General features: G+C 36.2%; 1 protein-coding gene across 1 annotated transcript in view; it reads right to left on the reverse strand.

The window, feature by feature from the left end:
* LOC126353876 (agrin-like) overlaps positions 1-21,669 on the reverse strand; it is a 342,153-nt gene that overhangs the window by 92,912 nt on the left and 227,572 nt on the right. The window contains exons 14-17 of the mRNA XM_050003066.1: positions 20,385-20,570; positions 19,958-20,137; positions 11,768-11,945; positions 7,517-7,744 (exon numbers count right to left, since the gene is read on the reverse strand). Coding sequence (XP_049859023.1) covers positions 7,517-7,744; positions 11,768-11,945; positions 19,958-20,137; positions 20,385-20,570 — 772 coding nt within the window. The remainder of the gene's footprint in view (positions 1-7,516; positions 7,745-11,767; positions 11,946-19,957; positions 20,138-20,384; positions 20,571-21,669) is intronic.

Raw genomic sequence — 21,669 nt, forward strand, 5'->3', positions numbered from 1 at the left:
TGATCGCCATTACAACTGATACAGCAGGGGGAAGTAGACAGACAATCGCCCTTATGAGCATCCATACCATAGGTTACGCATTTGGTCAAGTGTTGCCAGGACATTTGAGTGTGGTTGTAATGGTGACACTGGTAGTAGCACAGTTTCAGAATGTAATGTCAGACTCTGACAACTTCATAGCCTACTTTGATCTTCGATGAAAGCACCACTATATTGAAAGTGATAACAAGAGTGCATATGGGCAATACGGATGCATCCACCTTTTTCATCACCCAATGGACTGCAATGATAACTTGATTAGAGGTAGGTTTGGATTTCTGCCTTGGTCATACTATTGAGCAGCCTAGTGTAAATATCACCATGGACAGACTTCAGTCTTCAATAGGCCTCAGCATGAACAGAATAGTAGTGGAGCAAACCTGCAAGCAGTTGTTGTGCTCGAGAATCACAAGTAGCCTCCAAACACAAAGTGACATTGCATAAACATGAGTAGAATTTCATAGGCATGGCAATTGCATCGACACCAATCAGAATAATAAACGGATTTACCGTAGCCAAGAACTGACCATCTTTAGTAAGTGAAACCATAAGAAAGAGTGGTGCAGCTGGGATGTTCTTTGAATTAGTTTCATTCCGTTTACGTTTAGTAGACACTGATTGTAAAGAAGATGATTGGCTCATTGCGAGAAAATCCCCCCAATTGCCAGTGTCTCCGATGGCATGCTCCTTCCAACTGGGGCCCTCCTATGATGGGTTTGCACCCACCTTAGGTGATTGTTCACACCTCAGGTCACACTTCCTGAACACCTGACAGAGGGACCAATCAGCTATTTGGGAAGGTAGCAGCTCAGGCAGTCACTCTGCCTGGGCCTGACCTGTACCAGGAGGTATATGTGTATCCTACCTGTCGACTCGGGGATGAGAATTAAGCATTACCCAATCACCTGTTCTGTATCAGTCGCTTGGGCCAGCCTTCAGGAGTGCACAGGGAGAAAGAAGAGAAAGAGGAACCTCAAACACTGAAGCAGAGGAAAGGCAGGAGGAGGGGAACAGATAAAGAAAAAAGGAACAAAAAACAGCAGAGAGACTGTTCTGATATCAGCTACTGAGCAGAACGCATTTTCAGAAACATCTCTGACATATTCCTCGAGGGAGGGGAAAAATAATAGTTAGAGGATGGACATGCAGCATGAAAGGGAAAAGATGCTGCAAAGGCTGGGGCCCTGTGGTAGCCAAGCATGAACCAGTCAAAGAGTGGTGAGCCCCCTAGGGGGTACCTGCATTGTTGTAATTACCCCACCAGCCCATTTTACAGACCTAGTACTGCAGAATGCATTAACAATATTCTTCAGCCAGGGTATGAATTCCGAAATCATGTCCTGAAATGAAGACCACTGTACTTTATTTTCATCCCACATCACCTAGGATAACAAAATTTTAACGCCATCCCCCCCTCCCACTCCCAATCTCCACATCATGATCAGACCCCTGACACTACATTCTTCCTGAATCATTTCCTTGGCTAAGGTTATTATTACTGTGACTGCCTACACTATAGGATTTGTCCTACATTTTCTCTTACAACTACCTACAGTAGCCTCATTACTGGTAAAACTTATTCTAACAAAGGTAGACACACCTGCAAACCAGCTCACATCATTAACCAACTTAAGTGCAACCGCTATACAAGGTTTTATGCTGGTAAAACAACAAGTAAGGTGTCAGCAAGATGGAATGAACACAAACAGATAATATGCACTGGTAACACACAGTATCCTGCATGCTCCACAATGTGAGAGTCATGACCTTGATGCCTATTTTAGCCTGCAGGCTACCTGGTTTCTCTCTTACTATACAGTTCCCTAGAACTTTGCAGATGTGTACTTATTCCACAAATGCATTATTCCTGCCACTGATGTGGTATGTCACTTTTTAAGCTTTCTTCTTCTTCTTTTGTTCATTTACTATGTCTTTCCTTTTCATTAATTTTCCTTCCTCTTTACTATTTTTCCTGTATTTTATGTCCCACCTATTTATGGCATGTTTCTATTAAAGTTTAATGTGACATATCCCTCTTGCATGGTCTCTTTTATCCTGACTTTCACTTGGGATGGCCTTTCTAAACTACTTCAGCCAGAAGAAGAAGACCCTCTTTACCATTTCATGTTTTCTGCATGTGTTTAATCTGTCACCATTTGGTGAGAAGATTTACCTATTCATGTTATTTTCAGTTCATGAACTTTCACTGACTGAATCTGTACATCTGTAATGGAACCAGTGAAATCTTTTACACACTAACAATGAATAAATTTGGAAATTAAGAACCTTGTTAAATAGAATCACGAAGTGTGACTGTGTGTTCTTAATTCCTTCCCAATTTTTTTTACCCAAAGACTTTAAGTCTATATAGGCCAACAGGATAAAAAGGCAACTGAAAAATAATGGCATGAAATGTGACTGCTTTTAACAGGTAGCAGACACTGGTGTGGAAAGGTTCCATAACACTTTTTCAATCTCTAGCAATGGTAAAAATTAAAACAATGGTTGAAATGTAGCAAGGTGAAATCACTCAACTTGCTGTTGTTCTATACCTCTTAAATAACTAATTTTTCTCTCAACTTCCATCTATATTCAGTTATACACTTTGGGTATTACCAGTGTGTACCTAAATCTGTCAAAATGCTGTTCATACAATATTTGTGTAGCTTCATTACTTATATCATAATATTTAACCTGCTGATTGTAACAGTATTGCTAATTTCCAGTGAAACATTCTCACCCCATCCAACAAGTTTCTCCTGATCTGGTGTTCTGGGTGACTTTTTCGAACTCTACCCATTTTCCGAAACCTCTGCAGTCCTTTTCCTTCCCACTCTTCTTTTCCCTTCAACCCTCCTGCCAGAAAAAGGAGGCACTGGCTCCAAAAGACTGCGTATGTAAGACCTTTTTTATATGTGTGTTCTCATGCCGCCACTTGATGAGTACATTTTTTTGTCTATTCAGTGACATTACTTGCAAATAGGTAAAGAGACATACAAAATAATTTTATAGTCTTCCTTAGTTTGTTAACTAAAAATATTTTTTTCTACACAAGTTTTTGTTCAAACATATAGAAACTTTAGTAAATGTTCACCTTAAAGTTTTATAAATTATAATATAATTGTAAAGATCACAAAAATTCACTACACCAGTCTTTATATGGCACCCGCACCTCAAAAATTTTCAGTCTGAACCTGGTAATCACATGAGTAAGATCTATGTAACAACTCCACCTTCTGCTTTCACCACAGTAACATCTCTGCATTACTATTATGGAAAGTGTACCAGCAGTATTCATATGATCAACATCTCTGTCATTCACTTAACGTGTTAACATAATGTAGTAACTAGTATTTGCTTTTATTAAGTTCTTTGAGTCAATCTATGAATAATTTATGTTCTGGTTGGAATATTAACAATATTATGAAAAGGACAGATTGCTACTCACTGTAAAGATAACATGCTGGCTTTCAAACAGGGACAATGAAAAGACTGCAACATATTAGCTTACAGACAGAGCCTTCTCCAGAAAAGGGAAACGCACACATGTGCTCACAGGCAAGCACACTTGCATGCAAAGGACCACTATCACTGGCCACTTCAGCCAGACTGCAACAGAAACATGTTGAATGGGAGCAACAATCATGAGCGGGATGGGAACGGGAGAGTGGTAGAATGGTACAGGTGGGGGAAAAGGAACTGATGCTGTCTGGCAGAGGTGGCATGGCAAGGCTGACAGGTGCAGTGTTAGGAGGCTGTGGGGGAGGGAGAGCAGGGGGGAAAAACAGGGAGCTTGTGTGAATGTTGTTCATTTCTGTTTTCTGAAAACGACTCTGGCAAAAAGCTAATACATAAGTCTGTTCATCGGGCCTCTATGCAACTCAATGTATTAGCTGTACAGTGAACAGCAACCTACCCTTTTCATAATTTTGTTAATTTATGTTCTGGTCACATCTTTGTGTCAACATCATGGACATAAGTGTATTTTTATCATAAGGAAATCTAGTGTGTTAACTAAAAGCAGTATTATGATAATGTTCCATTAGAACTAGATTGTAAAAGTGTAAATATTGTGCCACTGTCATACAGATTAGTAGGACGTTGAAAATATCTGCCTCTGATACACATTTTGATGTAAATCTATGACTCGTCATCAAGTTGCTATAGTAATAATAAAAGAAGAAACAGACAGTGAATTTATCATAAAACCAGTTTACAGCAGTTCGGTTCACTTTTGCCTATGGGACACTTGCGTTCAAACAAGAAATCACAAGTAATGTATGTTTCACAGTAGGTTCTTAATTAAATAAAGAAATATAAAATACATGAAATGAGACATTACACTGGCAGCAACTCCCCTCCCTCCCTCCCTCTGTAACCTCTCAACTGTACCTACCTGCCCCACACTCTCCCCACCTCATCCCTGTATACATACTACCACAAGCATGTCTTTACCATCCCCTACCCCAACTTTTGTCCCTCCTCCTCCATGCACCCTGGTCACGTGTGTATGAGTTGCATTTGAATATGTGTGTGTGTGTGTTTTGTCTACTTCCAATGAAAGCCTTTTTGGCTAAAAGCTTGCTTGTTTGACAATCATTTTGTTATGCCTATCTGTGACTCAGCATCTCTGTTATATGGTGAATAGCAGTTATCCTTTTCATATCATAATCATTATTTGCTGCTTCAAGTATTCCTTTTGGCAGCTTTAGGCAAGTGCTGCCAGCCATTCGGTCTCTTCATAGTAAGTATTAAAGATGAAATCAATAACCTGATTAAACATCCTGTCCAGTTTTGCTACATCATCAACTGTGCAATGAGAGTAACAAAGCATCTGAACAAAAAACAGACCAGATAGTTACATATAGAGACAGAACATGGCTGCAAGTCATGTGTAAAAGAATTTGATGTCTTAGATCATTTATGCTGAACAATAAATTTACAAGAAGGATATCTGCAACACACTGCTGAATTTCTGGCAACTCACTCTGGCTAATTTACAATTATTTCCCCATGTGTGAGTATGCTAACATTTAGACAGCAGCAGATGTTCCATAATCAGATTTCTGTAAATAACAACTTTTAAACAGAAATTTTTAACTAATTAACTTAGCTTAGTTTATTAGTGCTTCAAAACAGTGCAATTTTTTTAGTGTCAGTATTGACAACATGCTCCCTCTTTTCCTATGCACATAACAGTAAACTGCTACACTGGTAAATGTATTTGTTGATTTTTATACTCCATTGTGTACAATGAATTCTCTTTTCATGTTTTTCACTCATGTCTCCCACATACATGCTCTTCTTCCACTTTATCTGTCCATGTATCTGATCATACTTTTCCAGTGTTTCCTAAAGCATTACACTATTAGGAGACATTAGTTCCATTTTCCTCCTTTCTTTCTCTTTTTCATCATTATTAACTTACATTAGTTATGTAAATTGAATTTGGAGTTACTTAGTTCAATAGCCTGTATGAATGGTAAATTGCTTTTTCTACAATTGCATTGTGCACTTAGAGTTCAAACTCATTTGATTCAACTTAGCTTCATTCTTCTAAATAATTTCTCAAGTATTATCTCAGTATAAATGAGATCTGAAATGTTACTTCAGTACAAGTATTATAATTATTCTATATCTACACAGCATTTCACAGTATAGCAATAGTTTTCCAGTTTCTTTTTCATCTATTATGAAAATGTTTCAAAAACTTTGACAGAGGAGGAGTCACAAGCAGCTCTCTGGAAGTTCTTTAGTGACACAGTGTTCTTTTTGTATTTCTCATTCTTTGTTCTATTTTAAACAATCACACTCAATGTCTCTCAGTCACTGATACAGTTTGAAATCATACATTAATGCATCAAGTGTATTCTTTAACAAAAGTAAAAGCACATCAGCCAGAAGAAAATTATGTGAATTAGTAAATTGGTTCTACACACATAATATTTTTCAGTATTTGTTAGTCAGGATGTCTTTGGCTGTTATCACTTGATAATGACCATCATCAGAGTGAAAATTGGTTGTACCAAATAAATCTCTGTTGCAACTGGAGCTATGTTTGTCACAGTTACTACATATAACAGCCACAGGCTGGTTATCCTTCTGAACATGGAAAAACAATTATTCATAAAATATTTGTTGTGATACTTAATTATTATTACTGGTATATTTGAGGAACAAATAGACAAAAATAAGTCCCAGAATGTTCTTTTCGGTTTGGAAGCTTATGTTTTAATCTTCACAAAACTTTGATATTTTTTTCTCAAAATCCTTGAATGCTATAACTAACAAAAGTCACTTTGCATATTTCAAAGGCACAGTGTTCCAAATCAGATGCCGAACTGTTTATACAAGGTCTATTCCATAAATGAAGTTGTGTGAAAGTTGTATGGAAACACAAAACTTCAACAAAGCTTGTCCTCCATTGTTATTTTCTGGTGGTGTATAGAACTATTATCAGATGGGCCTGGCACGCCTACCTCATAAACAGGATGCTGGGAATGAGTTACATAAGATGGCAAAACCCAAGCAGGTTTGCACCAATGTGGACCAGTGAAGTGTTATAGCTGAAGAGTTGAAATCAAGAAAATTCATTGTCAGGTGGCAGTACAACACAGTAAAAATTGTTTGAGTCAAACTTCGGTGTATGAGTGGGCAGATAAGTTCAAAAGAGGTGTACCAAGTGCCAAAGATTCACCACACCCAGGATGCTCTGTCTGTATCATCATGGAGAATAGCATTGTGTGGGTTGATGGACTGATACGGGAAAACAGGCATATTTCAGTGAGTGTTATTGCAGCAGCAATGAACATTAGAGTCAGATGAGCCAACCATACTGTTAATGAAGTACTGATGTTCAAGAAAGTGTGAGTGAGGTAGGTCCAAAAACATCTGACATTGGAAAGGAAAGAGAGGCACATAGATGTGTGCAGGGAGCCTTTGTGATAGTACAAGGCAGAAGAGGAGGTGTTTCTTTACTGCATTTTAATGGGAGGTGAAAGTTGGGTGCATTTTTAACCCACTGAAAGAAGCTCTTAGTGGCTTAAGGTTCACTGATGAGGAATCCAGGCAGCAGTACATAACTAGTTATGCAAATGCCCCCAATAATTCTTTGCATGTAGAACTGAGAAGCTTGTTCAGCACTAACATAAGTGCATAGAACTTGACAGTGATTAAACTGAAAAATAAATAAGTGTTGTATTCCATTCTCATAATAGATTCTTAATGAAAAATCATATTCTTTTAGTAAATGACCCTTGTGTCATGACTGTATGTCATTCACATCAGTTTTTTGGCCAACAGAATAAATTATGAAACTTTTATTGAGTAATTATTGCAAGGAAATAATTCAAATTATAACTGTAATTAGCACAATGACATTATTTATCACATTCTGACATTAATAGGAAAACATGACTGATGGCAGAACATAGCTAGGAGATCCACATGGGATACCCGTGGTTGATGTCCCACACACTTGGAGACATTGGTGGGCACATATCCAATGAAGGCGTCCTCTCCCAAGTCAAGCGCACGAAGTGAGCCTTTTGTCTGACCAGTGACATCTTCTCCACCATCTAGTCGTAACACACCATCTCGATGGTATCGTTTCACTATTACGTGATGCTTCCGACCTAGTTGAACACGTTCAAGTGATGTTATTGAGACTGGTCCACTACCAAGATTGTAGCGGAACTCCACATGCCTGAAACATGCAGGACACAGATTACTATTAAAGCCATTAGATTATGCTGAATTACTTTAACCTAAATAACCTCATAGCAACAAAGGATAATAGTTGAAAGATTGTAAGATGGAAGTCAAAGGATAATTGGGACAGAAACCATAACAATTAGATTAGATTAGTTTTTCGTTCCATAGATCTGAGCTGAGGAGATCCTCGTGCATGTGGAACATCTCAATTTTTTTTAAAGCTGACATAACAATACTAATTTGTCAATGGAGTAGAAGGAGTTGGCCACTAGTAAGTCTTTCAGGCTCCTTTTAAACTGATCTTTATTTGTAACTAAATTTTTAATGTTTGCTGGCAAATTACTGAAGATGAGTGTTCCTGAGTAGTGGACCCCTTTTTGAACTAAAGTAAGTGCTTTTAAGTCCTCGTGCAGATCATTTTTGTTCCTGATATTGTATTTATGAACTGAGCTGTTTGTTGGAAAAAGAGATATATTATTTAGGACAAATTTCATTAAGGAATACATATACTGAGAGGCAGTAGTTAGTATACCCAGTTCTTTGAAGAGGTTTCTACAAGACGTCCGTGAGCTTACTCCACAAATAATACATATAACACGCTTTTGGACTCTGAAAACTTTTGTTTAACTCGAAGAGTTACCCAAAATATTATACCACATGACTTTATGGAATGAAAGTAGGCAAAGTATGCAAGCTTTTTCACTTTTATGTCGCCTATGTCTGCTAACACTCGAATTGCAAATACAGATTTGTTAAGGCGTCTCTGCAGTTCTGTGGTGTGCTCCTCCCAACTGAATTTATTATTAAGTTGTAGTCCCATGAATTTAAGACTGTCAACCTCTTTTATCTGCTCTTCTTCGTACTTTATGCATATGCTGGGTGGAAACCTCTTACAGGTTCTGAATTGCATATAGTGAGTCTTTTCGAAGTTTAGTGTCAGTGAGTTGGATTTAAACCATTTATTAATATCCATGAAAATATCATTAGCAGATCTTTCTAGAACTACACTCGACATACTATTTATTGCAATACTTGTGTCATCTGCAAACAAAACGAACTCTGCTTCTGGCAGTGTAACTGATGAGAGATCATTAATGTACGCAAGAAAAAGCAATGGCCCTAAGATGGATCCTTGTGGGAAACCACATGTAATTTCTTCCCATTCTGATGATGACTGATGACTTAATTCACTAGTCCCTTGCACTGACACCGTTTGTTTCCTGTTAGCTAGGTATGACTTGAACCATTTTGCAGCACTGTCCGTGACACCATAGAATTCTAATTTATTTAAAAGGATGTTGTGGTTTACACAATCAAATGCCTTTGACAAATCACAGAAAATACCTGCTGCTTGTAACTTGTTATTTAATGAATAAAGTACATTTTCACTGTAGGTGTAAATAGCCTTTTCGATATCAGAACCCTTCAGAAATCCAAACTGTGTTCTTGATAATATGTTATTTGTGGTCAGATGATTGAGAAGCTGCCTGTACATTACTTTTTCTAAAAGTTTTGAGAATGCTGGCAAAAGTGAAATCGGTCTGTAGTTTGATGGCATCTCTTTATCCCCTTTCTTGAATAGAGGCTTAACATCTGCATATTTCAGCCAGTCAGGAAATGTCCCAGTAATAATTGACTGGCTACACAAGTAACTTTGAATTGTACTAAACTCACAAGAACATGTCTTAATTAACTTTGTTGATATTTCATCGTAACCACTAGAATGCTTTGTTTTTAAAGATTTTATTATGGAAGTTATTTCTTTGGTGAAGTGAGTGACATATTCATGTACCTGAAGCTATTTGTAAAGGCTATTTTCAGATATTCAAGGGCATTATTGACTGATCGTGACAATCCCATTCTATCAGTAACGGATATAAAGTACTTGTTAAATCGATTTGCCACACTATGCCCATCGGTTACTAATGTATCATCTACCCTTAGTGCTATTTGCTCCTGTTCCTTTCTGGTTCTACCAGTCTCCACTTTCACTATATCCCATATTGTTTTTATTTTGTTCCCTGACATTACTATCTTCTTCTCGTAGTGTATTTGTTTAGATGTCTGAATTACTTTTTTTAAATATTTTACAGTATTCCTTATATTTAGCTAAATCATCAGCATTGGAGCTATTCTTGGTTGACAGATACATTTTCCTTTTTGTCTTACAGGCAATCTTTATTCCTTGTGTAATCCATGGTTTTATTATAGACTTCTGTTTAATTTGAGTAACTTTTAGAGGAAAACAGTTTTCAAACACGGTACATTGTTCATGAATGTGTTATATTTTTCATTCATGTCATGAGCACTATAAACATCTTTCCAGTTCATATCTTCGAGCAGTTTTCTAAAACACTCAATTTTTGGTTGATTGAATACTCTCCTGTACTCAGATTTAGCAGTCTTGATAATTTGCTTAGAATTTACATCTAAAACAAGGAGCTGCATATCATGATCTGATAGTCCATTTATTACAGGTTTTATGATATGATTTTCTTCCTTTAATTTGTCTATAAAAATGTTATCAATGGCTGTTCTTGACGATTTAGTGATCCTAGTTGGGAAGTTTACAGTGTGAGTTAGATTGAAAGACAACATTACTATCTGCAGTGAATGTGTACAGGAAGATTGCATTAGAAAATCTGTATTAAAGTCACTAGCAATCAAAATTTCTTTGTTTCTTCCTGTCAAATAACCCAAAAGAGCTTCTAGATGATTTATGAATAGATTACAATTTCCTGCAAGTGCTCGGTAAATAGTTACTATTATATAGGATCTGTTATGTAACTCTACTTCTGTTGCACATGCTTCTAGATGCTGCTCTAAACAGAATTTATTAATGTCAATGTTCTTGAATTTATGGCAGTTTTTAATAAATGTGGCAACTCCTTTTCCATCCATATCTACTCTGCAGGAGTAGGAAGCTAGCTTAAATCCTGAAATGTCTAACATATATATACCAGTGGTCACTTGATGTTCAGAGAGGCAGATTATGTCAATTTGGTTTTGTGTGACTATAGACAATATAATGATTGTGACCAAGAAAACATACATAAGAGGAAAGGAATAAGGAATGAGAGTAAAGGGAATCATCAGTTTGTGGCAAGTGTTAAAATTAATGTTACTGAACAGTAGCAGCCATTGACTCCAGCAGCAACATACGCACCATTCTAGGAGGACTTTATGGAAAAATAATAAATGGAGAGAGAGAGTACCAGTATTACCGATACAGAGGTTTGTGATCACAGATGATACTGGAGATAAGAATAAAAAAACGAGTATTACTAGAAATGCGGAAACAAGAAACATTGTTGAGAGTTACTGCTATGATGGTAAAAGATGTATAATATATCAGTTTTATTATAAGAAAGGATCCATTGGTAGATCACGCCAAGATACTAGGTTTTGAGAAGGGTAGTATGACCATTGAAGTAAATGGTCCTTTATACTCTGTGTCATACAACCCGTCTCAAAACTTACCACCTCAGCATGTTGCACCAACAGATCCTTTCTTATAATAAAACAAAGACAAAGTTTGCAAATATTACTAGTCTTTGCAAAGAAGCACAGAACTGATGCTACATGAAGGTGATGAGCCAATGCTTTCAATATAAATCCAATAAAATAAGATTACATTGCTAAAGAAAAGAATAGTCAGCTCAATAGTGAAATACATGTGTTAAACAATGGAATATGAGTTGAAGTAATGGAAATTATAGGAATTAACAAAGCTGTAAAGGGAAAATTAAAGAATTTGCTTTGGAAATACCACAATGTGTTCTCAACAAAGACAAATTTGATAAAGATGACAAAAAAATCGTAAGATACTAATGACAAGATTGAGAATTTTTACCAAATTTTTGAAGGTTCATACATGGTGAGCAGGGTACCTCACCCAAACACAGTGGAGGTGTCACATCCTACATCACAGGTGGTAAAGACAGTGATGATTGCAAGGATAATATATTAAGGTTAAATTGTACTGGTACTTCAAAATAACTACTTTATGACTTACCCATTGATGACTGCCAAAGAAACAAAATCTCCTGTTCCATCAGATTTCTGTTGATTGTACAGGATGATGCCATTGTTGGTGTATGTACTGAATTCCAGTTCTACACTTAATTTATTGTAAGCTTTCAGGCGTTTCAGCTGAATATATGACTTCCCATCAAATGATGGTATTTTGTAAGCTGTTTTGAGGGAAATTAAAATTATTTTAATATTAGTATTTAGGTGAACTAGTCACATTAGATTGATGAGATTTCTTGAATAACAGCTTTTATTATTTGGAAGTTACATCATAGCATATGCATGTTTTACAAGAAAGTTTGTAATAAATAAAAAAGGGACTCATTATAAAATAAACATTGTTCATTTACTGTTCATGAGTTATCAGATACATGAAGTCTATATAATCAAATTCATAGTTAGTACTTGCACACAAAAATGATGTGTATTAATGATCCTGAAATTAATATCAGATTGTGACACATGTCATGTCAGTTCTACAGATATTCCGTATTAACTGATTAAATAGTGAATTTGAAAACATAACCTCTTTTCATTGGCCTGGTAACTATGCAGTTCAGATTTGTCATTTGCTGTTTATCAGTAATATTAATGGCAACAAATTAGAAATACAAGTAAAGTTATCTTGAAAACATCTACTTAAGAGCAAAATACAAAATAATAAGCAATTAACCACTCTAAGGTGTTTAAACTAGTGGACTGAACAACTGCCAGATCAAAAGAAATGAAGAGGACATAGAATAAATATGACTGAGGCAAACGAAGACAAAGCTATCAATTTATAATTGTCTACCCTTTCCAAAACACAATATAATTGTTTTTCATGAAAGTTCTGTAGTTTATAATTTTGTCTGTAACTACTAACAATTTATGTAACTTTGGTGGTTCCACCATTTCCAGTGATTATGTATTATGCATGATATAATTAAAGAAAACCATTACATAATAGGAACACTTGTTGACACATAAAAGAATCATGATTGTACACAAAAGATTATTTGACAAAACTGACAAAGGTGCCCAGCATTTGAACACAAATGTGAATCAACTTACCACTAGTCAACAAAATACAATGTCTGGGTTTATTAATTTTAGAGACTGATCTTCACTGCACATTCAGATTAGAATTAATAACCATTACAAAAACCGAAAGTCATTCAGAGAAACTAAGTTCTGAGGTATAGTGTTTACATGCAAATATGAACCATAGATAACTTATTTATCACAAACTATTTTGCTAAGTAATGTTAGTGAAAGTGAGAAACAGATAGAGATGTTTTTCTATAATAAATGAGAAGATCAGCGGATATTTTATACAACTCTCTCTCTCTCTCTCTCTCTCTCTCTCTCTCTCTCTCTCTCTCTCTCTCTCTCTCTCTCTCTCTCTCTCTCTATCTCTCTCTCTCTATCTCTCTACAGAAAGTGGTAGTCTAATTTTCATCCCTCCCATTTAGCCATTCGATCTGTCATTTTGTCTGTGATGCCCAAACATTCACAGTTAACAGCTTATCATATGGTATATTGATGGAAAAATGAAAATTTGAGAGAAGGCAGAAGACAGCACAGAAAACTGAGCAATGAACTAAGAAAGTTAACTGATCAGTCTAGAGAGGATTTGATGAGGAAACAATATGAGCAAATAGAAGAATTGGAAATAAAGGAAAATTGGAAGAAGTGTAGAAAACAGTAAAATCCTTAACATGAGAGGCAAGGAAAATGAGCAAGCAAGGAATTTTAAATACAGATGGGAAGAGGATCATATCAGACTAGTTTTGGAAGATGAAGAGGAACAAAATGAAGAAGACCAAGGTTCTAATATGGAAACAGAGAACATAACTTGGGAGCCCTGGGAAAAGAAAGCATTGGGCTGTACAGAATACCATCTGAGGCAACGAAAGTCTTAGGTCTAACTTCAATAGCCAGACTGACAGACATGGGAATAATTAAGTCCTACATGTCAAAATCTACCTGAAAATTTTCCCCGCAGGAAGAATAAGTAACAAATTTAGCTGCTGATGTGTGCTGCAAGTATTTCAAAAATGTTAAAGTTATTCTCATTACCACCACAGAAAGAACTGCTCATAACAGTGGTTTGTACAGCCCTTCCTGCCTCACACTCAAGTCAGCAAATAAGATGATGTAGTTTTGACAAGAGGATGTAGTGCCATGTAACAAATTTTAAGCACTTACAACCATACCAAAAACGTCTCACTTCATTAACGTTTTGAACTTGCAGTTCATATCGACGGATAAACTGTTGCAGGTGTAGCTGTGTCAGAAGTGCCTTATAGAGGAAAGACAATCAAAGCAGTGTATGATATTACATTACGAATGACTTGCATCAATCAGAACTTTAATTTGTTGATATTAAATATTTTGTGACAATTCCTGTAGCACAGTTCTTACGATGATTTTTGAATAATGTGTAGTTAGGTAACAATGAAACCATTCCTTGTTTATTCTATGTAGTTGTTACAAAAATGCAAAGTTTGTATTGGATGACAAAAAGAAACTTTTTCGTTACACAAAGCACACCTAATAAAAGAAAAATTCATTCAATCAGACAGTTCGGAGTAATTAATGGTTTTATTTAGACAGAACTGGAATGGAGGAAGAAAATGTCATTGCTGTTGCTTTGCATATTGTGGTGCATACCAGGCACATTTGATCAGATTTGTAAAATATGATGATGCAAACTGACAGTACAGGAATGACTGAATTTCATAGTACTGTTCCACTGATAAATCTGAAATGGCAAAGAGCTATTGGGAATTGTTTTGTCCAACAATTTTCTAGAAAATGCTTTACAATGTCAAAAAATTTCTTTATTGAGTCGGTGAATCACACCATTAATTCCGAGTGGAATTTGTATTATATTAAGTCTTTTTGTCATCCTCCTAAAGACAGAGGTGTCATTATATCCAAACCAAGAATTCAAGAAAAGCAATGAATTACTTCCTCCAACTGATAAGAAAATGCTTCAGTTGTAGTAGTGAAAATTATTCTCATCCATTTTTCCAGATTTTGCTATGTTGAGTACAAGATATTTTTCAAATAAAAACTCCACTTTTTAATTTGGTGGTTACTTGCTTTGATGTTCCTTATGATAGACACAATGCTATGGATACAGTAATTCACTGATATCACTGGCATTGTTGTATATGAATGTATCAGAGCATTCATTGACTTCACAAGCAGCTCTGCCTTTTTTCGCTTGAAACGATAAAGTGTGAGTCACAAGCAGTCCTTGCACAAAACTGACTAATTATCCTTATACATAGCATATTAGGGGATAGCAAGAAGCTCCACCTTCAAGTCAGTTGCAAAGTTCCCCACTATATTATCTATTAATGACATTTCCTGTACATGTTTACTTGAAGTAAACTTCGAAAATTTTGTGACTTCCTTCTCCATATAATTTACTGAATCCGTTTAACCAGTTCAAAGAGGTATGAAAGTCAGTAATGTTCATCTCACTTGCAATTCAGAGGTCCTCAGATCTCCCTTGGTAATAATGCACTGACTCTCATGAGAGCAGTTCTAAATCTTTCAAATATTTTTTCTTTCACACTTTTGCAAGTTTCACTTTGGTGCGTATTTCGTACTTTGTGTGAATCCACCTTCCATTTATACAATCCATGTTCAAATTTTATGAAGCAAAACCAGCTTTGCACAACACTTATATATAACTGTTTCTCCTTCCTTTATTTAATCAAAACATTTACAGCTTTTTCTTTGTCACTGAGCATTATTACCGTTCATGTTTCCTTTGGGCTAGGAAGGTACTGTATTTTTGTTTTGGGCTTTAATGAGATCAAAAACCATTGTTGGAATAACAATTCATGGAATCATCAGGGTTATTTCCTGTTTCTTCTAATATTTCCACAATTTCTAATGAAATACTGAAACCATTCAAATGATTGTCCAAGAAAGTAATTAATAAATAACAGATCTGTAGGTCTTCACGAGAAGTAAGCAATTTCAATTGAGTATTATTCATATTTTGATTCCTCATATTTCTTGTTCTCAAGGTTGAGAACAGTAACTGGATTTGACATTACTGTGAAACTCTGGAAAGTGCCAATAGACAGATGCTACTGGCAACAACATATGCAGAAAACACAAAGAAAATTACTTCCATTTTATCTCCATTGTTAACAATTAGTAAGGCCTCAAAGGAAACTGTTAATTATTATTGATATTAAATAAGCTGCAAATTTGAGTGAGTAACAGCTGTGAACAACTGTCAGAGAAACTGAAATTCAGTTTACAAATCATGACTGCACGGTGCCCTATTATCTATTTACCAATGAGCTGTCAACCAAGACTATGTACCTGTCGTGTTGCACTTGTGCTATCTGCTACAGCTACAGTAGAGGTGTACATTTCTTTGGACACCTGCTGAGCTATAAATTCATTAATTTTCAATGTTTAAAAAAAGAAATACTTGCAGTGTGTCTTAGCAATTATAATTTTGACAGTGTGTTCCTTTCCATGTATTCTTCTTGCATAATGTATTTTAGGACAGGTTTTGACATGTTGGGTTAGGTGGGTTCCTTGTAAGTTAGTGAACAGAATTGATGACACAGGAATTGGTCCTCAAGATTGACACAAGGCAACTCTAGTACCTTTACCTAAAAGTGAAATGCAAAATAATGCTAAGACTACAGGACAATTAGTTTTATCAGTGCTTATAATAAAAGTCATACCATAGAGAAAAAAAATGTGGGGAAGTTCAGTTTGGGTTTAGAGAGGGTAAAGGGACAAGAGATGCTATAGATTGTTGGAGGAAGAATAATAGAAATGAACAAGGAGGTGCTTTCGATATAGTTAACTGGAGAATTCTGCTGAGAATTTTAAAAGATATGGGTTCAGACTGAAAAGCTAGAAATTCATAAAGGATATGTATACAAAACAAAAGATGACAATTAGAGTAGGGAATGAGGAGATGGAAAAGATGTGCATTGGAAGAGGTGTAAGGCATGGATGCTCACTCTATCAAAGCTATTCAACATATATGGAGAAGAACTGACAGGTAAGGAAAAAAAAGGATGCAAGAAGCATTGAAATTGGAGGAGGAAGGAAAAAAACTATAAAATACGTGGATAACTGGGAAGTGCTGGCACAATCAGAAGAGGAGCTAGACGAAATGTTGATGAGTATTGCAAGAAAGGGCAAGGAATATGGAATGAAGACAAATATAGGGAAGACAAAAGTGATGTAACTTTTTCCCAGCTGGAAAAAAAATAGAAGTAAAAACCTTTCTATGCCTATGGAGTTTAACGACATGGAATGGAAGCTGTACAGGAGAAATAGGAAGGATATATATGGGAAAGATAGAACTTGAAAATGTGAAGTAATCACCAATGTCTAGAACAATTCCAATGTAGCTGAAGAAATGATTTGATAGCTCTTACATCTGGAGTGTAGTATTATACAACAGAGGAACCATGGGCAGTTAAAAAGAAAGAAGAAAAATATCCTGAAAGTTTTGAAATGTGGCTGCAGAGAAGGATGCTTAAGGATACGTGGACTGAAAGACTTAGTAATAAAGAAAATAGGAAAAGAAAGAAGATAAGTGGAAGTAACCAGAAGGAACAAAAAATCTTGGCTGGGATATATTTGGCGTAGGAATTGTCTGCAACAAAGAATTATAGATGGAAATGTGGAAGATGTAGGAAGAGAATTGAAAGGTTGATGACACCAGAAGAGGATGAACATATATACAGATGGAGGAAAATGCTTAGAGCAGGATGCAATGGAGCCTCTCCAGTTGAAACCTGTCATATGACAAATACTCTAAAGACAAACAAAGAAAGAAGAAGATATGATATGTGGAACAATTGGGTCTACTGCCAGCAGTAGACCCGATTATTCCACATGTCAAGATCTTGCCAGGAAAGCCTGAAGAGTTAAGAAGATATGACTTTATTTCACTTCAGTGACTGGAACTAAACTGCTTCTTTATCCTCAGTGATTGTCTACCAGTGATGAGAAGTTGTTCATTCTTGACTTGCCTGCTATTTTAATTTTAATTCTGTGACAAGGTGCTCTTACTGCTCTCACAAATACCAGCCACTGTAATGGAGGAAAGTCATGTGCGCCATATGTCTATGAATCATGGAACTGTATACAGTGTCTATTTGTATTTTAACTCTGAGTGTTGCAGTTTCTATTAGGAAATGGACCCAGGTCTTCATTTGCCATGACACATGGAAAACCGTCTAAAATAACATATACAAGACCAACATACACAAGACCAACAGTCATGTTCTGGCACCTGGATTCAGACTGGCTCTGCTTCACCTCCCTGTTTTGTATGCCACTGTGTTTACACACATGCAGAATTTGTTAGAACAATAGCTTAATACAGAGAGAATTTTCTGATTTTTATCTCTACTGATTTAAGTAATATGTGTGTCTGTGCTTTGTGGAGAGTACTGAGGTTATAAAGATGCATCAATTCAATCTATGTCAGTAGGAAGTTTGTTAAGGGCACAGACAAAATTTCAGGTTACAACATGTGGAATAAGATAGTTCTTGGAGAAAAGTATAGATTACGAAACTCACAGAAAGTTAGTAGTTGAATGTGTTCAAGTGATATAAGTATAAGAAGATATTTGAACATTTCAATTAGACTCAACAAATGAAAAATCCAAAAATAATTTCAAGTTCATATGTATAAATACTTAGATTTAATGTTAGAATGTAACCACTGATGGTAGCGTTAAATTGCAAAAATTACTTGAATTTTAACAAAGGTCCACTCATGATAAAAGACTGGTGTCTATTGACTAACAGCTTAGAGGGCAGAAACTGTCCTGCTTGCACCTTTCCCCTTCCACACACACACACACACACACACACACACACACACACCCACACACACACACACACACACACACACACACACACACACACACAACTGTTAGTTATTTCTTAATCCTTTCCTACAACTGGTATCATTTCTCACTCAAGTTTTGGAGTGATTTTCACTTCCTTCCAGCACCTGCAAAATTGGACCTTTCTTTTGCTCCTTTCCTATAATTTCCTTTTTACTGGTGAATTATGCTTTGTTAATCGCATAAGCTACATTTTTCAAGATTCCTGCTCAATTCACTCCTCCTTTGAGATGTGGGAAGAAGACAGTTAGTTAGCTTCTGTTACAAATTTTCTTAGAAATCTTAAACATGGCTGCAAAACAGCAACTGTGTAAATCTGAAGAGGTTGAAAGATCAGTCAGTCAGTTGCAAAATAAATGTTTATTAGCCCTTGACCTAGATTTAGATATTTCTAAAGTATCTTCTTCTGAAGGAGTGGGCCTTGTCACATCACATGGTGGAATGTTGGATTAGATGAAGCTGAGCGGCTCTTGTCTTATAAAACATTGACAAAACAAGAATTATCCCAAGCAATGGCTTTATATAGAAGCCAGATTGCATATGTTGTACTTTCGAATGAATGCTCACTAGTAAATGCCCACAGTTAGAGGCTCTTGTCAACATAAAGTGTAACAGGAGTCACAGGATAAAATATTTTCATAAGTTACGTGTACATCATGCCAGTGTCTCTACTTGCGGGAATTTACTAGTGAGCATTCATTCTAAAGTATGATACATGTGATCTGGCTGCTATGTAAAGCCATGGCTTAGGATCATTCTTATTTTGTCAATGTTATACATGACAAGAGTCTCTCAGCTTCATCTAATCTAATGTTCCATCATGTGATGTAACAAGGACCACTCTTTCTGCAAAAGATATTTTTAGAAGTATGGAAACCAAGGTAAAGTGCTAATAAATCTTTGTTTTGCAACTGTTTGGCTGATTTTTCAACCCCTACAAATTTTCTTAGATCTGAAAGTTGATTAAATATTTTAATATGTTGACATTCTTTTGTTATTATATTTTCTTCACTATATCCCCATATCTTACAATACCCACTGAAGAGTACATGAGAGTTCATCCCATACTGGATACATGTTTACTGTTACATGCAATCCATTGTTGTGGTGGAGTGATTAACAGCCAGTGAGTAACTAACAAAAAGTTGCTAGTATGAGCTAAGACTAAACTTATTAACAATTTTAATAACAGCCGAAGTGCAAGTATTTTTCCCATTAGTAATGGCACTTAACAAATCACAGACTTGTGATTACAACTGAAATTAATTTACCAATGCAGCCTTGCCTGTCTGGTGCTTCGAAATAGCCATCACTGCACATGCACTGGCCAGAAATACAGTGGCTCTTAGGAATGGTGCAAGATGAATTAGTACCACATCTTTCTCCAATCGCAGCAATAACTAACTGAACAGTTGCAGGTGTAGGTTGAAGTACAGCTTCAAATGAAATATCTGCAAAAGTTAAAACCAAATTAAATCACTTTTGTAAATCTTTCCTGCAAGTATTGTACACATGTCTGCATGCTTAACTTTCATATTTTTGTTAGAAAGCTAACACTGTCAATTATTGAATTTTTAAGCTACAGAATATCTTTTAATTTACAAGAATTTAGCACATTACAATCATAAAATTTTAACTGGCATATACAGAATTAAAATAACAATCCTAACAAGACATAAAATGTTCTCTATATCTTACCACTGTTATTATCAGATCCTTCTTGATGCAAACTGCCAGAATGGTAAAAGTATCTGTCATCTGGTGCTACTGGGACCAACAGATGCCTTGTAAACTTAAAGATGGGTAGGTTAACATCGAGAGCCTCTGTGTACTGATAAGTAGTTGATCTTCTTATTGGACGTTCTGTTCCAGGAACAAGCACTTCTAAAAAGGAAAATTGCATTTCTTATACTTTTTATCTTAGATTTCAGTTACTCATAGAATACCAATATGTTCTTATTTGAAATAAATTATTACTGTTACAAACTGATTAATCAAAAGTGTTCTTCACAAATGTATTTAACTGCTAAACTGGGGTTTCATTGGCAACTTATACCAGACAGTGCATCTGCACTACTGGTTGTACAGTAACACATTTGTTTTCAGATAAAACAAACACATATACCCATAAATCTGAAATTTGACCACACAGAGATTATAATGAATCCATTATGAAATAAATATGCTAAAATACAAATAGTTACCAAGAATATAAAATAAAATATAGGTCAAATAACAAACTGATAACTAACATAAATAATTTAGGAGTAAAGGAGACCACTCAACAAACAGCAGGAGTGTTGAGTTGTTGACAGGCACAATCAAAAGAAAAGGAAAACTTGCTAGTTTTTGGAACAAGTCATTTGTCAAAATGGTTCAAATGGGTCTAACCACTATGGGACTCAACTGCTGTGGTCATCAGTCCCCTAGACTTAGAACTACTTCAACCTAACTAACCTAAGGACATCACAAACACCTATGCCCAAGGCAGGATTCGAACTTGTGACCGCAGCAGCAGCGCAGTTCCGGACTGAAGCGCTTAGAACCACTTGGCCATGCCGGCAATCCTTTGTCAAGCTAGAGTACAAATACACATACAAAGTGCATGCACTCCAACACACACACACACACACACACACACACACACACACACACACACACACACACACACATACACACTTGTGACCACAAATTTTGCCAGTGGATGCACAATGCCGGGATTCCATTTCAGGAAGTGGATTAGGGTGGTGTGGGGTTGTATCAAGTGGGGTGGGTAGAGAAAATAAAACACAAGATGCACAAAGAGTGGTTGGGGATGGGTAGCTAGCAGCTCAGAGGGAGGCAACATTTTGATGGTTAAGAATGCGGGAGAATGGTGCGGTAGGTGTACAGGCTAAACATGTGATGCCTGGTTACTGGACGGAGGAATGGGAAACTGCTCTGTGGAGGGTATGCGGATGTAGGGTTTTCAGAGACTGAGGCC

The sequence above is a fragment of the Schistocerca gregaria genome, chromosome 3, assembly GCF_023897955.1.
Source record: "Schistocerca gregaria isolate iqSchGreg1 chromosome 3, iqSchGreg1.2, whole genome shotgun sequence".
In the NCBI taxonomy this organism is placed as follows: Eukaryota; Metazoa; Arthropoda; class Insecta; order Orthoptera; family Acrididae; genus Schistocerca; species Schistocerca gregaria.